Here is an 18,297-nt window from a genome sequence, read left to right as displayed (position 1 = left end):
AGCAAATCATTAAACCAAGTTTACTGAATTTCCTTTTATTTTAAATATTATAAAAGGTGTTAGATGGCACCATGTGATATAATCTATTCGTTCTTTATCCAGTATCTTCTCTCCTAGAAACAAAACTCCAATTTTGGAGGGACAGCAATGTGCCTAACTAAAAAACTTCAATTCCCAGTCTCCTTTGCGGGTAGGTGTGGCCATGTGACTAAAGTTCTGGTCAATGAGACATAAGTAGACATGTGGGACTAATGGGAGATGACTTCTTATACGGAAGCTGATTCAGCAGGAGACATCATCTTTTACCCTCTCTCTACTTCCTTCCTCCTGCTCTGTTAGCCATTATGGATTGTGAAATGACCTGAGGGCAGGAAGCCATATATTAAGCTGTGGAGCGCACAGATGGAAGGAGCTTAGGTTGCTGGTGAGCATGGAGCCACCAAGCACCTCGAAACTACATACTTCAGACTTCATTTATGTAAGAGCAATAAACTTCTAAGTTGTTTAAGTCACTGTTACTTTGGGTTTCTGCAGCTGAACCCAATCCTAACAGAAAAATAAAAAGATTTTCAAATATTTCAAAAAATGTTCAAAAGAGGTTTTAAGAATTAACCAAAAACAGAACTAATATCAAAAAGTGGGGTGGGTTGAGGCCCTGAGGGCTACTGAAGTGTCAAAATATAGCAGACCAATATCTTTCTTTTTTTTTTTACCTTCCACAGAACAAAAGTAAAAACATCACCTATGCAGCCAACCAAATGCTCCAGTGCTTTGTGGAGGAAGTAAAACCTTGAGTGGAATTTTTCTCAGACTCTAGGAAATAGCTTTCTTGTGCTTATCCATATTTATTCTGTGCTTAAATACATATAAATATGTGTGAGGGGAGCCATACTTCTACCTCTGAGGTTTCAGACACCCAGGCGCATGTAAGTGAGTGATGTCAACCAGACTCATGCTGCCTATTAAACAGAAAGGAACATTCTTGACTTCCAAAGATATGTGGCTGTCCTCCACTTCTTAAAATACACATAACCCTCTTGGTCTCTTGTATTCCTACTTTTTTTCAGAAATATGGGTTCAAGAAATAGAAGAGCAATAAACTTTTATGTTTTATATCATCTTTTTCCTCTTAATGCTAATATAAGAAGAACAACAACAGAAACACATTGATAAAGAACCATGATGCCTCATGGAGAAATACTAGAGAGGGGCATGGAGTGGGGTGACTGGGGGCAGTGATAACCAAATGGTGCCCAAGGGGACAGTCATTCCTCAGATCCAGCCAGTTAATGCCAAGTGGAATTTGGGTTCAGTGTTGCCAGACTTTTCAATTTCTCAAGAGAAGCTAAAATTTAGATTTTTATGTAAAACTGAAGTTTTGTAAATTTATGATTTAAAAATATTAGCAGTTAATTCACTTGAAAAGAAAGCAAGATACTAATTTTGGAAGCTTGTATGCAGCTTCTGCTTTAGAACGATGGTTTCCAGCCTCTGGTGTGCATTGCGATAACTTGGGGATCATTCAAAAAAAAGTTTTGTGTATGTGTGTGCTTTTATTTAAAAGGAGGGAAATAGATACATATATATTGCTTGTATGTGTATAAAAATGTAAATTCTTTATGTGACACATTTATTTGAAAGGGAAGATATGTACATAGAAGATATGTATACATATCTCAGGGATATAAATGTGTATGTATAATATATATGTGTATATATAATACATATAAAAATATCTCTGGAAGGAAAAACAAAAAATCATTCACATCGGTAGCTTTGACTGAGGGGCACTGGGTAGATGGCTGAGGAGTTAGGAAGGAGAATTGCCACGTAACCCTTTGGGACATGTGGAGACTTGGACCATAAATGTGTAAACGTGTTCTCTTTCTACATGTATACATAGAAGGTATTCATAGTCTCCCTCCTCTCTTACTAAGATTTTGACTCAGTAGGGCTGGAGTAGGGATTCAACATCTGATTTAAAAACAAACGAATCAATCCACACACCCCTTGCTAGTGGAAATAGTCATATTCCTGCTCTAATCTGCTGATTCACCACACATACTTGCCAGGAAGATGAGAAGGCGTATATTACTACTTGATGATTGCTCTCAAGGAGGAAAAACAGAATGTTTCCATGGCATGGAAATCTTGAACCCAGTGGATTCAAGGAGAAAAGGTGTCCCTAACCACTCATTTTGTTCTGGCCTTGCCCTCTAGGCTACCATCACTCTAGGTCCTAACCCAGAACTGTGTGAGACATTTCTTGGATGGAGCCGACCAGGAATGAGGAAGAAGGAAGCAAGGAAATTACCTGATAAAGGAGTATATAGATGAGGAAGATGTGGCAGCCCTGAAACCTCTTGGGGAATGGATCTGCGGGTAAGCAGTCTGTCTAGCAGTTGATCAGAAGATGACACAGTCCAAGCTTTATAAAACACCTGATTAGAATCACCTCTCCAGGGGTTATCAAGCAACGCCTGGCAACCAGTTCTGTTATTCAACAAATCCTGCTCACTTCGGCTTTTTTGAGATTGCTGGGCCATATGATGAGTACTGGGGCTCAGGCCAACATGGGAAGTGGCTCCCTGGGGAGCTGTCAGGAAGTTATTGCCCAGGGTGATGGGTGGGAGACTTTGTGTTCTGATTGGTGGAAGCCCCTTATGGGCTAGAGGGTTCTTTCCTGGCAAGAGATATTTTGAATTTTCTGAGGTCCTTTTCTTAAAGTCAACCATAGCCACGTGATCACTCAGCTGTTCTTGGCAGTTGGTACCCGAGATGCTATCAAAGGTGGTGATGATGTCACTGACTCCCGAGGTGTGCTCCCCACTGTGTTGATCCCTGCTGTGATCCTCATGATAGGCCCTCTGTTCTTCTTTTTTGTTTTTGCAGAAAATTTGGTTGAGCATGTTGAATCTTCCCTCCTTCCTCTGGGATCTACTGTTCTGGGAAGGAAGGGGTCGAGTAGGCTCTGTTCTGTGGGGATATAAAGTAACAAAGATGCTCAGTGAAGATAAGAATGGGAGACACCATCACTGACTACACAAAACACCTCCTGCTGTGCCATCCACTTGGGCCGGTTGTCTGAGATCATCCCAAGGCACCCCAGCACACTGTCAAGTCAGATGTAATGCACAGGAACTCACCACGCCCTTTGCAGTCCCCTTTCTTACTTCGGTCAGTTCTCTGCCCACTTAGTCAGATTCCTCATACTCCCCCATGAGCGATCCCTTCAAAATTTACCTCTGGCTAATCTGTTTACACCAAGGGATAAACTAAGCTGAAAATAGTTTATTTTAAGCTGGAAATAGCTTAAAGCCTTACTGCTTTCACTTCTCAAGAACAGTCCATAGGAGTGTAAGTTTTAAGTCAAAAAGATGAAGGCCAAGGGCTGAGTTTGGCTTGGGCTGGGAGAAGCGCCGTGGAGGAAGCAGAGGCGGAGGCACGTGGCGATGGGCTTTCCCTGAAGGGTGCCGGGAGGTCTGGGCAGAGCTCCCACATTATCCACCTCAGCAAACCTGCCTGCTACATGCTGTTCCATGGTTCTGTGTTCTCCTTTCAGTTTTTACTAAAGTTCCTATTAAAAAAACACTTTAGAGAAAGTACAGTAGAGGAAACCATGCAAAGAGGCTTTGGTCTTGGCTTCAGAGGCAGAAAAGGAAGCATGTGTGCCGGAGGGTGGGCGTGGTTGCTGAAGGAAGGGTGAACTGTGCTCAGTGGGCAGGCAAGTTCTAAAGAAAAAAAGGTCAGTCATTGTCCGGCTGGCTTTTCTTCTGTGAACAGTTTCCCCAAGGCACCGTTCTGTTTTTGCTCCTTGAAAAATTCTGTGCTATTTTCTTTTGAGGCCACAATCGACTTAATGCTTTCTGTGGTAGGCGTTAATGATGAAACCTGACCCGTGGGTATGCCCTAAAAGCTAGACTGCACATTACTGTTTGGGCTGAGATATTGTAATCTGTAATTTGAAAAACATCACCACTGTTTGGGCTGAACATGAGTGTTTTTTCTACAGGTCACACAGTGCCTCATATAATCTTTATTCCCAGGACATATTTTTATCTTTCTTCTTTCACCTCCCAGTAGGCTTCTTGAAATATTGAACACAGCTTCTGGACTCCTAATACTACCAGAGAGGACCCCAGATGATCTCCAGCATTCTTTCAAGATTCCCTATATAGACTATGCCCCTCTGCTAATTAACCCTACTTCAGTATCCTCTACAATCTGTCTCCATCCGCTATTAAGGTTGTGATTTAGGCCAATGGGTCTCAAAGGTGGTCCACTGAACCCTGGGGCTGCAGTCCTTTACAGACTCTAGGCTTTCATGAGGTTAAAACTATATTTATAATAATATCAAGATACTGTCTTTTTCATTGTGTTGCCTTTTGCACCAAGATTGCAATAGAGAGAGTGGGTGAAATTATGGGCTCCTTGGCGCCATCAAGGCGGCAGCATCAGTGGTCTTGCATTAAAAAATTGTCTTTTAACTTAATAATGTCCAGTAAAAGTTATTAATTTTATCAAATATTCATCCTTGGGTATACATTTTTTGACAAAAAAGGAAGTACTCAGAAGGAACTCTACTATATACTGAAATATGATGTTGTCTTAAAGTAAAGCACTTGTTTGAGTTGCTAGCTGAACTAGATACTTTTTTCTGTGGGATACCTACAGACAAACTATGGTTTTTGGAGGGGGGCATTTGCAGAAATTTTCTCCAAAAAAGAACAAACTGAGCCTGTCACTGCAAGGTAACCAATTGAGAGTAATTACTGACAGTGAAAAAAATATAGCTTTCAAACAAAAATTTTCGAAAACTTACATGCACACTGTAAGCTTGACAGCTTCCCAATACATCAAAGCTTTTCTGACAAAATATTAACAAACGTGATTTTTTTGATATTGTATAATGAAATGTATCATTTGGAGGATTTCATAACCAAGTGAGCAAATATTTTCCAAATGACCAAAGCAAGATGTTCTAAAATCAGGCATGAGTATAAGACCCAATTACTGTGTAAGACAGGCTAGTGGATTTTGATGTGACACAGTACAAAAAGTTCACTGATACAGTGACAGAGTCCATATTGCAACCAACTGTTAGAAAACTACTACTTGCAAAGTTTTGGTATAATATCAAGGGAAAAGTATCCACATTTGTCTGAAAAGGCTATTGAAATATTTCCTTTTCCAACTACATATTTTTGTGAGGCCAGATTGTTTTTATATGCTTCAATCAAAACAATGTATTGCAACAGACTGTATGCAGAAGCAGATGTGGGAATCCAGCTGTCTTCTATTAAGCATCTATTAAGATACCAAAGAGATCTGCAAAACAGTGCAGAACAATGCTGATTTTCTCATTACAATTTTTTTTGTTTTGGAGAATAGGTTATTTTTAACTAGAAATGTGGTATTTACATTAACATGTAAATGTAATGAGTTTATTATTACCTTAAATGAATAACTAAATCAATAGTTTAGTAAAAATTTCTCTTTTAATTTCTAATGCCACAAATATTGATAATTGTTCATTCACATAAACAAAAACTGGGGCTCTCAATTTTTGAGAACTTAAAAGGGCCCTGAGAATAAAAAGTTTGAAAACTGTTGATTTAGACAAAAAGAAGACTAAGAGAACATGACAGAAAGGGAAAAGGAAAGAGAGGAAAAGGAAAGAAGAAATTAAAATCCAGTGAATATTAGGCTGATGCATTCAGGCTCACATCTATTGTTTTGGTCCACAGAGTTGAGACCCTGTCACTGTATGTTAGATAACGGCAAACACAATATTAAGTTAGTGCTGGTTTTGTACATTTCCAGTGTAAAACATTTCACCCAATTTTATAAGCCTTTGGGAAGCGTTAAGAAATGGGTGCCTCCTGGTACACTCACCTGCTCTCCTGGGAGAGGAGTTTGACACAGGCCGTGTGGCCACAGTACAGGGCATAGGCCAAGGGTGTGCTCTCCTTGATGTCTCGCAGGTTGCTGTCCATACCCAACTCCAGCAGCGACTGCACACAGTCCGCCTTCCCTGCAGCTGCAGCCCAGTGCAGAGGTGTCCTGGGGAACCACATGGGAATAACACATGTGTCTAAGCACATGAATGGTTGCTTAGCTGGGCAACAGTTCCTGCTCAAATTCGGGTCATGGCAGGAAAAATGTGTTGCTATTTACAGTGTGGAAATGGTATGTATTAAATGGGGCTTCACAGTGATGGTGTACGTGTGCAGGGGCCTTTCCTCTAAGTGTTCCTTGCCTTCCACCTTCTCTGGCCTTTCTGAGAATTCCCTAGAAGAGGAAGTAGTGGTTCATGAACAATTTTAAGGCTCTTTACTCATAGTGTCAAACTGCCTTCCAAGAAGATGGACTCCATTTCTCTTACCAGCAGTGTCCCTACTCCTTCCCTAATATTGAGTGTTACCACCACTTTTAAAAATCTTTGGCAATTTGGTAGGCAAAATAATACCTCAATCTTGTTTTCCTTTGCAATTTCTTTAATTAATAGTGAGGTTGAACTTTTGAAATATGTTTATTTGCCATTTAAGTTTCTTCATTGAACTGATTCTTAATGCATTTTTCCTATTTTTCTATTAGATTGTTAGTTTTTCTTACCAGTTTATATGGTCTCTTTACATATTAAAGGTATCAATCTTTTATAGGTTATGTGTATGCAGACATTGACACTAATATTTGAATTTTAATTTTTTAGTGATTTTGCATAAACAAATTTTTAAAATAATCACATTTAGTTACCTCTTGATTTTTTCCTTCATGATTGTAAGCTTTGAAAGTCCTTCATCAGCCAAAAGGCAGATATATATTCATCAGTATGTAAACCTATATTAAATTGTACAACAAGTATTTTCTTATGAAAGTGAAAAAAAAAAAAAACCCAGATACTGGGAGATAATATTTGCAAATCATATATCCAACAAAGGGCTTACATTCAGAATATATACAAATTTTCAAAACTGAACAATAAAAAAAATACATAAGCCAATTAAAAAAAAATAAGCAAAAGATCAAAGCAGACACTTGACCAAAGAAAATGTATGAATGGTAAATAAACATATGAAAAGGTGCTTAGTAACATTTTTCATAGGGAAAATGAAAATTAAAAACCACAATGGGGTACTACTACAGACCTATTCTAATGTCTAAAATTTTTAAAACAAAAAACTAAACCTGGCAATACTAAATGTTGGTGAAGATATGAACAACTGGAACTTTCATACATTGCTGATGGGAATGCAAAATGGTAACAGCCACTCTAGAAAACAGTTTGTCAATTCCTTCTAAAGTTAAGCACAGTTACCATATGACTGAGCAATCAGTCTCACTTCTACATATTTGGCTGGAGAAATGAAAACTTAAGTTCACACAAATACTTGTACACAAATGTATATAGCTGTGTTATTCAGAATTGCCTTAAACTGGAAACAACCCAATGTCCTTCGGTGGGTGAATGGATAAAGAAATTATTGTTTATCCTTAATATGGAATACTGCTCAGCAATAAAATAGGAACAGCCTACTGATATGTGGAACATAGATGATTCTCAAGGGCATTCTTCTGAGTAAAGTCAGTCTCAAAAGATTACATATTGCATATTTCCATTTCCATTGGAAAAGGCAGAATTTATCAGCGGGTGCCAGAGCTTAGAGATATAGAGGGCTTGACTACAAAAGGACAATCTGAGTTGATACTAGAGTTGAGGGAATTATTCTGAATCTTTTTTGTGGTGGTTACATGAACCTATGCAAATGTGAAAACCCAGAACTGTAGGCCAAAATATAAATACATTTTACTGGATGTAAATAAAAAGAATCAATATTTTCTTCCAAATTTATTTGGAATAAATAACCCTGTAAGAGTGTGTCTATGTATGTTTTGGTATGTACAATGAGATGTGGAGCCAATTTGACTGTTTTTCCAATTATGAAGCCAACTTTTCCCAACACTACTTATTAATGTGGTGGGTTCATGTTTTGAGATCCTGACCTATATACATACTTTCCTCCTTTATCCCCCATTTAAGGAGATGGTTGACTTTGTGTTCAACCTCAGGGGAGGGATGTAGAAGGTGGATAAGAAAAATAGTCAGTGTCTTTCTGTTTCCAAAAGCCAAGACCAGAACCGAGAGCAGATTTGGAATAAAGTAGTTCCCCAACGGTAGAATGAGTTCCCCTTTCAGCTAAGGCAGATGTGACAAGAGGATAAAAGCATGAAGGACCACTGGGCCTACGAACAAAAGGGACCAGAATCTTGTTTCCTTGGCAGAGCTGCTGAAAAGTAGGGGGTGAGGGATGTCTTTGTGGTGTGTCTAGGCAATGAAGCCCTAGGAGGTTAAGGAGGGGCACTGGGTAAGATGACATTCCTGTGAATGGGGTTTCCCATGAAGATAATGGCTCTTCTTCCTGTCAGTCACTCTAGGAAAGGATTGATTCTGGAGAAGGAAGGCATGGAAGACTTCTACTTGGCCTTATGCTGAGGCATGAACCCTGGGCAGAAGGGCACTCCTGGGAGTCTCTTAGACATGGAGGCAGCCTGGGGGCTGAGCAGAGAAGGGATCAGTTAGGGCTATTTGTGAATGGGTGTGGCCTCAGTATTTGCAGAAAAATCATGTCTATAATGTGGCCAGAGTCCGCATGCATAGATTGTGTCCTCCATCAATCAAGCATCCTCTTCTTCATGTTATGCTATTGGCAGTAATTTGAGAACACTTACTAGGACCATATATTTTGTTCAGTATAGTGATCAATCACACTGCTTATTTGAATATATGGCAGATATGATTTATTCTCATTCTACATGAGAGAGGTCTTCAGAGAATATTTATTATGAAACAAGCTGAGGCACCAGCCAGATTATGCTCTTCTGTTTGGAGAATATATTGCCAATAAATTCAATAGATGGAGGGTTGGACATCAATCTATGGGTCGCCAACATGTGACAGTTCACTTTGGAGCATTGTGAAATATTCCTTTACGACAATTGCTAGGAATTAATTCTTCAGACCATCAGCATGAAAGAAGAGGTACAGAAGAACAGGGGGGGAAGTTATTTTTCAGAGAAATAAGGAAAGTATATAGATATTTACTAACCAATACACATAGAGCCTTTTTGGGAAATCTGTAGCAGCCAATTTCAAGTTATCTGAGCTGTAGTTCCTTTCTTATCTTTAAACTTCAGGATAGTCCTGCAAGTATAGAAGACTGGTCTCAACTATCACAGTGAGGTGCTAGAGGGAATTAATCAGAGATGAGCTGTGGGCTAACGAGGTGGTCTCTGAATGGCAGGAGATAATGGGTGCAAGAATGTCGTATCAGTTGAGCTATCAGTAGCCAAGGGTGATTTATGGGACATGTAAACATTCCCTGGAGAATTCCCAGAAATATGTAGGGAGGAGAACTTGATAAAAGACTGTCCTTCCTGAAGATAAATGAGTTGGTTTTTAAAGGAAAGTATGACCTCCCAGACTGATGAAATTAGGACATTTAAGCTACGTAAGATACTTCTGGGTTTACATGTTCCATGCCATTAGTCTTAGTCTAGTACCACCAGGTTTTAAATACCATAGATTTATGGAAGTGTTTTAATATCTAGGAGGACTAATGCCCCCATATTTTCCATCATTTTTTTTCTTTTTTTTTAATCACTACATTGTTTCTTCCCTTTCCTCAAAACCTTTTTCTCCATTGGGAAAGAAGAAAGAAAGGAAATCACAATTACTGCAAATGCTTAAAACACTTAAACCTGTGACAGTTTTGAGACCTTCTACTGACACAAGCTTACAGTTTCAATGTGAAGAGACTGCTGCACAATACAGAAACCATGAAACAAAATGGAGGGCAGGATTCGATTTGAGGATGCAACCCACGAATTGAGTTTGGGAGGAGGGACTAGACTCTCCTTGATATTTTATTTCACTTTGAACACAAGACACTATCTTTTGTGCTTTTTTTCTCTCCTATTGGTTTCACTTTCTTCTCTGAGGATTGTGGGAGTAGATTTTCATAGCTAAGTGTGTGATAATGCAAAATGGGAAATACCCTATTCAGAGCTGGTTCTAGAAATATTTAGAAATAGCAAATTCTTCTCAGCCCTCCTTTCTTAAATTTGTTCTTTTCTTCTGTTTTTGGATCATTCACCTTTTCCCCTCACATAACCAAAGTTCTTCTACTTTCTTCCTCGCTCAGGATCAACATCTGCTCTCAGGGAAAGGTCTATTTTCAATAATTGATACTTTAATTAAGGTCATCATGTTAACCATCTCTAGCTTCTGAAACTTATATGGAAACAAGAATTTTTTTCCCCCTGTGTTATGAGGATCACAGGTATCAAGAAGTGGGAGGTGCTTCTTGGGGGTATCTAAAGTCATGATAGGGAGCTAATTTTGAACTTCAGTAGAAGAAAGTAGAAAAATCATATACAGTGTGTAAGCCTTGTACTTATTTTCAGTAATCTTGTTTGTTGTTGTATTATTTTTGTATTTCCACTGAATCAATGCCTAAGTAAAACAAAGGTTAGGTAAGCATTGTAATTGATTATGGATGAAGGGCATTGTGGGTGAAAAGCTCTATATTTGGAAGACAAGATTACAAGTCTTTCTTTAGTTGCTAAATACCTCTGGGGTAAGTCTATTCATCTTTCTGGACCGAGCTTCCTTTTCTATGCCAATGTATCTTTAATGATTGGAAAAAAAAAACCCTGATAAGGTCACACCCAGTTCTGAATACAAATTATCTATTAAGCTTTTGTTTGGATAACAGGAATTTTTGACTTTACGACATAATCCGGGAATAGAGAAAAAAATAAGATTTACTATTAAAAACAAAAAATGCATATAGCAGGAAGCTGATATACAGAAAGCCTTCTGAGAACACTGAGGACGTTTAGCAAAATGTGGAAAATCTGACAATACTCTATTCTATAGTCACAGTTTCTTTCCATAACAATGATTTTTTCCTGCCCTGACTAAAATAGAGTAATTTTTATTGTCACAAGCATAAGTGTAAATATTACTGGCAGTAGGAATATAGTCAGATAGGATAGCCCCTTAAACCTGTTCTTTATTTTGAGATTAAAATTCGGAGAAGATGACTGGTAGTTCTCAGTACTTTCTGAGTTGCCATGGGTACCTGTCGTCCACATCTAGAGCCTGCAGGTTACACTCAGGGACTCTTGCCAGTTCATTAATAATGTCGCTGAAACCTGCCGCTGCGGCAATGTGCGCGCATGTCTTCCCGCTCTCGTCGTCGTAGTTTATTATGGACGGACCCTGGTGATGGCTCAGAATGATAGAGCACAGAATTCTATTTCCACTCTGGAAAACAGAGTCAAAGAAAGCTCATTACGTACAGCCCTGTGCTCTTCTTTGTCAATGCATGTTAAAAGAAAAATATAAAGTAAAAAACCACAGAAAAGGAAAAAGAAAAAAAGAAAAGGAAGAAAACACACTCTATCAAACCCCTCAACAAATTTCCACTTGTTTCAAGTCACTGCAGGGATTTTTGTCTCCCATAAAAGCTGAATTGTCTTTCTAAGCAAACTAAGGTGGACTTAAAAACAGGTACAACTGACTGACATCAGAGCTAGCAGATGACACCTAGACAACAACTTGCTCATTAAATCTATTTGTTTTGTTTCCTTACTTATTGTGAAGGTTGACCCCTGAGAAATTGGCAGTGTTAATTTTAAAGTTAGCAAAATGACTATGATGAGTACTGACTGGTGGCACAATGATGACCAAAAGGATCCAGGAATGGTCAAATTGCCATAAATTACATGCAATTTAATTGCCAAAAGTCCTTTGTGAAAGGAAGTGGATCATAATTAAGCAGCTAATCAATAAAGAAATAAACAAATATGAGAAAGGAAGAACTTTAGGCAACCATCTAAACTGGGTCCATCTTTCTGTGTAGGTCTCTATTTTTTCCTTATTTTTGAAGGGAGACTATTTTACACTCCTTTTAGTCCCCTGTCTCAGCCTTAAAAGTCTCCAGCTCTTCCTGGAGTGTCCTACATCTCTTCAGCTCGCAAAAATAAGTAAATAAATGCTGTGCATATAACAGGTGTCCAATCCCTTTCTTGGACTGAAAAATCAAACAACATTGCATAAGCTTTTGTAATTTAAGATGACAAATCTTCAATGGCAATAAAAGAAATTCTAGTTTTATATCACAAAATGGAAAGTCTTATCTTTCAGATTTTTCCTGATACCTGTGGAAAGACTTTAAAACAATCCAAATAATTCATTAATATCTTAATTTTCTCAAAGAGTCCATTGAGAGACCCTTTAACTCCACGCACAAGGTCTTATGGGTAGAATAGATGATCCTAGGGGCAGGCTGAGCAGCTTAAGGAAATGGTAATGGCCGGTGGCTGTAGTTCTGGGACCACATGCCAGGCTCAGGGACTCTGGGCAAAAATAGAGAGCTGGATGTTTAAAAAGCCACAATTCTGATACACTGTAAATGTTGTTCAACAGCCACCTGGTAATAAAGTTTCCCATATAAAATTTCCTCTTGGGAGTCTTCCCATTGTATAATCCCTGTTTATTTGATCCCAGGGATGTGTTTTTGAACCTCTGAGACAGTTTTAATAATTCCATGGAATAGCACCTGTTTATTTTTGCTTTTCCTCTTCCTTTTCCTGCCCTCTCTCTGCACCTGTGGTTTTCCTGATTTTCCATTACTCAGCTTCCACTGGCTTCACAGTGAACCACTGCTCTGCCAACCCTCTAGTGTGCTTCCACTATCAGGAGGCAGTCGCTGACACCAGTTCCGCAACCTCGTGAAGGACCAAGGGTTACGAGCCCTCAAAGTTCTCAACTTCAAGCACAGGAAGAGTGCAGAGTGGGTGTTAAAGGCTACAACCAAGGCTAGCTATATAATTTGTGGGGCATAGGACAAAATGAAAATGTGGAGCCCCCATTTATATGGCAGGGGGAAAGCTTATTCCTTTCTTCCATAGTGTCTCTCAACCTATCATGGTAATTTTTGGGTTTGCTGTTTAGTGTTGTGCTTTCTTGGAGTGGGGATTCTCACTGAGAATGCAAACCCTCACAGGTGTCCGTGACCCCATATTGCAACTCAGAACATACTTGATCCTGACCCTTCCCCTGGGTGTGCCCAGCGCCTGGTCAGGGGCTGAGAATCTGTTCCAGGGTGGCAGGGAGCTGGACTATGTAAGCCAAACCTCCATTGTCCTTCAGACTTGACTTGCCCAACACAAATTCAAAGATAAAATTATTGAAAATCTCCAGATGGTGACTGCAGAGCACCATACTCCAAATACAGAGCTCCCTTCTGAGCGTGAGGCCCGCGGGGGCTGTACCGGTCACACTCCCGCAAAGCTGTCCTGCCTGCCACCTCTCCCTTCTCTTCCTCTCACCTTCCCACTCACACTCTCTTCCTCCCTCCATCTGTCTGTTATCTAACCATGACTTCTAAATAATTTGGATCAATTGGTTAAGTTCTATGACATGTCTGTCATCAGAAGTTGGCTACACTGAGCACATCTAAGCTTTCACACCTGCTTTATCAACTTTCATAAGATTTTTTCACCTGATAATACTTAAACATACTTTGAAGCTGTCTAAAACACATTTAAAACAATCAAGAGACTACCCTGCCTCTTTAAAATGCATAAACCATTTTTAAAAGCAGGAAAAAAATTATCAGCTCAATTAATTTTGTTTACAACTTTCTGGAAGAGCAAAATAATTCAAGTTGCCAAGGTGATTCAAAGGGCAAAATGCCCTGCCAGAGTTCTACCTTTGCGTGGAAGAGGGAGCATGAAGCACAGATGGAAAAAACAAAACCCTGCTCCTCAGACTCCTTGCCTGACCCTCGGAGAGTCGTTCTGGAAGCGGCAAGCTGAGAGAGCGGCTGTGGCCCAGGCCCGCCGGATGGCCTCTCCCGGGATCCGGAGCAGCCAGTCCCAGGGCGCAGCTCCCTGGCAGCTGGAGTATTACACTGCTTCTCTGGATGAAAGGACTCCCACTGCCTTACCATTTTCCTTCAAAATGCCTTTGGTCCTGAGTTTTCTAGCAATTCCTTTGCCTTTCCACCTAGCCCTTACTCGTGACTTTATCATTATATTTTCTTTTCCTTTATATAAGAAGATTCTCTCAGGAATAGTGGTGACATCTACATTTGCTGAGTAAACAGGCTGTGTCTGGCCCCTTTCTAAGCATTTCCATGTACTAACTCATTTAACCCTGACAACAACCCTTTGAGGCAGGCATTCTTATCACCCCCATATTGTAGAGGAGAAAATGGAGGCATGGAGGGGTTAAGTGACTTGCCCTAAGTCGGAGCCAAGAAGGGGGAGAGCCAAGATTGACAGTCTGTTTACAGAGACCTTGTACTTCACCACTACGCCATTCTGTCTCCGATAAAAGAAGTGGGCTATGTATTTGATCCTGCATGTTCATAATGGGGGAATGAAAATGAAAACTGCTGTTTAGACCAGCAACATCAGTAGCAACGATGTGCACCTTGCCAACTGAGACCTTTTTTTAGAGTTCCGTGAACGGTGCTTTAAAAGCCTCCTAGGAGGGTTGCCATGGTATACCCTCACAAGAATTTGAGAAGCCCTGGAGAGCACTAGTTTGTGGGCTGAGGCCCTGGCTCTCTGGTCTCCTGGTAACAGCATTTGCTTCTTAGCAGGCTGGGCTGAGTATCAGCCAAATGGAGGCTCCGGGCCTGGGAGGCCAGTGAGGGTGAGACCAAGTGAGACCAAGAAACATCAGGCGGGAAGAAATGGGATGGTTTCCAGAAGAGCCTTTATGAAGAATGGAGAGTGGGTTTCCCACTGGTGGGAATGTTATTAAATAGGGGAAAGAGCAGTATCGAACAGATTCAATTCTTAAGGAGCTCTAGAATTCTGCACTGGGTGGCCAGGTGAGGACAGAGGATTTGTTTGTTTTTGTTGTGTTTATTTTGATTTCATTCATGGATAATCCATAAGGGTGCCTGCATGTACTCTGAAAACTGCTGGGAACTACCAAGTCCTAGCCATTTTCTCTTTATACTTCATTGTGGCCGGGGGTATGTGGGGGAACGGCTCATAAGAAGATTTGTCATGAAGAAAGCTGAATTCACGTATAATAATTTGGTACAGGCAGACTGATAAAAAATGAGATGTAAACATCCTGATTGTGGACCCTTTTTAGTCTAGCTGACATTCCAAAGTGTCTTAGTAGGAGATTTAGTACTATTTACTACTTTGTTAATAAATGTCGGGGGAATTAGTTCTATAGTGGCTTCTTCTTGGCGGGAACTCCAATCTCCTTCCTTCTCTCAGAAGCAGGAACCTCTTTGCATCACTTGTCTCTGGATGGTTACTATATGACCCCAGGGTTTCAGGTCACAGAGCTCTCTTAAAGGGCAGTTTTGTGATGTGACTAGAACACTGGCCCATCAGCTCAGCGGGAGCCAGACATGTTAGGCTGGAATAGAGCTGGAAGGGAAAATCTATTAGTCTATGTGACGTGAACATTTGACAGTTGAGGGTGTTCACTAACCAGAGGAGAAAGGTACCCAATATCCTGGCTTAGAGTCTGGACCAGCTTCATGGTTAGCCGTTTGGATGCAAGGTTTCGGCTTGGCCTTATTCCAGAGGCTACTGTACCCCAAAACCTGGGGTTGACCCTGGAGAACAAGTGGAAGATAGAAATGGGGAGGCATGAGGTATGCTGACCATCAGGTGCTGAATGACTTCATTTCATAGGTGTTCTAATGCTTACTATGGGGGAAAAAAATCTCCTTTCTTGCATGTTGTATATAGAAAGGTTCTAGCTTCTGCTTCTAGTTGTCTAGCAAGATGAAGCTCTCCAGAATATCTCTGCCTTGTCCTTGCTAAAGCCATGACTGGAAATATTTCTGCTAAAATGGAGCTTAGAAAAGAGTAACTCTGAATAAATATTTGCTGCACAATGAATAAACAAGTAAGACAAGCCTTCTGAACCGCAGGCCAAGCCAAATGGAATAGAGTTTTGCCCATCCTTTCTAGCTTCTCTCTCTTTTCCTCATTATCTCCCTCCTTTCATGATCTTTTACCTTCTTTCCTCCTAGGCGAGTTCCTGTTTTTCTCCCACCCCCTTCCTCTCTATAACCAAGCACTGGGGAGCTAACATAGCAGGCCACTTCAAGACTCCAGTTTCCTAAACAGTTCAGTCTTTGCTTCCAGGGTAATGGAATTTGTAAACTTGACTTTATCTTTGTTTACTTTGGGCTTTTGTGGCTTTGTAGCCTTCCTCTCATCAAGCACTGGGAGTCATGTGCAGGCGCTGGTGTACTTGGGCACATGACAAGCTCCCTGTGTGCTAGAGTCTTACACCTGTGAACTGAGTGGCCGGACTACGTGATTTAATGTGGACTCTTCCAATTCTAAGTTCTTTCACCTTTCTAAATCCACTTGTATATGACATTTATAATTTTCCTTTATCATTCTGTATATATATTTAAGGTTACAGTATATTTATAAGGTTCTGACACAATTCAAACAGTTGACCATAAATCTTCACCACCACAGGAAGGAGGAGGATCCCATGTTGGAACCCATCACATTCTCATTCTCAGTCACTAGAGGCCTGAGGATTATATTACAGAGCTCCAAGGGTGTGTGTGTGTTTAATTTCCCTGATCTCATAACCACAGAGTGAATGAGCGAACGTGAAATAATTTTTTGCATTAGTGCAGTTCTTTTCTTTCTACTCTCCCTTGAAAACTCCACTGAAAAGTACTTCTGAAGAAGTTTCCAAATAAACACATTTTCTAGAAAGCACATGAAAGCACTAGTTGTGAGAATTAAGGGGCAGTAGATGCTTGCCCCACCAGTAACCTGCCATTAAATTATGTATCCTAGAATTTCTGCGGTTAGAAAAAAACTCCCTGGTATTAAGACTTTGCACTTCTGGAAGTCTCAGTTAAGCTGAAAATGGTTTTCCACAGAAAGAACCCAATAAACCATTTATCCCATTGGCCGAAATGGGTAAGTTTATTGGACAGAATTCAATGAAAACCTCTTTGAAGACCTATGAGACACAAAGATCTGTTCTGGTCTTGATTGACATCTACAAGAATAAGGTACATTATTCAGTCTAGAAAGGGAGAAATGGGCAACCCACTGATTATCCTAGAAGATTGTTCCCTCCAGTCCTAGAAGTAAGAAAGTACTAGATAGACAACATGGAGGAAACAATTCTGAAAGGGAGTCAATGAAGATGGCATTGAGTTGGGCCTTGAAAAATAAGAAGGAATAAGAAAAATTCTGCAGGGAGAAGGCATGACGTGGTAGTGCAAAAGGAGAGAACTATTTCACCAGAAAAGAAGAGTGTGACCAAGGTGAAGATGGAATGAGTCTCTTTGATGTGTTGGGGGGATTGTTACTATTCCAATGTGATTAGAGGAAAGCCCCTCTGGGCTCAGGCAGAAAGGTCAGGGTGGGGGTGGGATGAGATGTGGTTGTTCACAGCAGTACATGCTAAGCCAACGAATTTGTTCGTTTACCACAAAATGGAACTCATCGAAGGATTTTGAGCCAAGGGGCAACAGTGACCATAATTGCTTTAGTATAATAGAAGTTGTGTTAGTATATTCCTTTGTGATTTGTAGAAGAAGCACTTGAGGCAATTTGAGAATAGATTGAAGAAGGAAAGGGCTGAAAGTAGGAATCCAGCCACTGAAACCGTTTACGTGAGAGATGGTGGAAGTTTGATCTGAGGAAGTGATTGTGGGTGTGCTAAATAGTCTCCATTTGCTCTTCCAGGTTTATTCTCCATCTTTTCCCATCCTGCTCTCCACTCTTTAGCACGTACGAGTTGCATTAAATCGGCTCCTTTGCCCTTTGGCTTCTGATTGTGTTTGGCCAATGAGTGGCACTGACAGGAGGAAAGGGATCGGGGTGTTTATCCTTCCATTTTCTCCCTGCTAGGCCATGGTTTGGTTATTCCACCAAAGGCTACAATTCCTGTCCTGGGTCCTAATATAGCTATAGCTCTTGTTGTCTTAGTAACCATTCCTTTCATGACCTTTTAGGCCCAGATGCCCAGCAGCCTGCTGTTGTGTGTAAATAGCCTCTTTATGAATCACTGCTCTGCTAATCCCATCTGAGTGGGCTGTGTGTTTCCTGTTGGGGCCCTGACCTGTGTGGTGGGGGTAGAAAGGAGGGGACAGAGATGTGCAACCTGAGAAGGTAGAACTAGCATGGAAGTGAAGGGTTATAAGGAAGGAGTGTTCACAGACCATGTGGAGGCCTTGGGCTTGAGTTACTGGGAGGATGGGA

At 40.5% G+C, this 18,297-nt stretch overlaps 1 protein-coding gene across 2 annotated transcripts in view; it reads right to left on the bottom strand.

Annotated features, from left to right (window-relative positions):
- ANKRD55 (ankyrin repeat domain 55) overlaps positions 1-18,297 on the bottom strand; it is a 280,917-nt gene that overhangs the window by 10,608 nt on the left and 252,012 nt on the right. For both annotated transcript variants that reach the window (XM_036900197.2, XM_057495111.1), the window contains 3 exons: positions 11,145-11,329; positions 5,896-6,063; positions 2,315-2,976 (listed from right to left, as the gene is read on the bottom strand). In XM_036900197.2, the coding sequence (XP_036756092.2) occupies positions 2,315-2,976; positions 5,896-6,063; positions 11,145-11,329 (1,015 nt within the window). The remainder of the gene's footprint in view (positions 1-2,314; positions 2,977-5,895; positions 6,064-11,144; positions 11,330-18,297) is intronic.

This window comes from Manis pentadactyla, chromosome 2, assembly GCF_030020395.1.
Source record: "Manis pentadactyla isolate mManPen7 chromosome 2, mManPen7.hap1, whole genome shotgun sequence".
In the NCBI taxonomy this organism is placed as follows: Eukaryota; Metazoa; Chordata; class Mammalia; order Pholidota; family Manidae; genus Manis; species Manis pentadactyla.
Note: the sequence above shows the minus strand (reverse complement) of the source record. Positions and strands in the feature narration are given on the sequence as shown.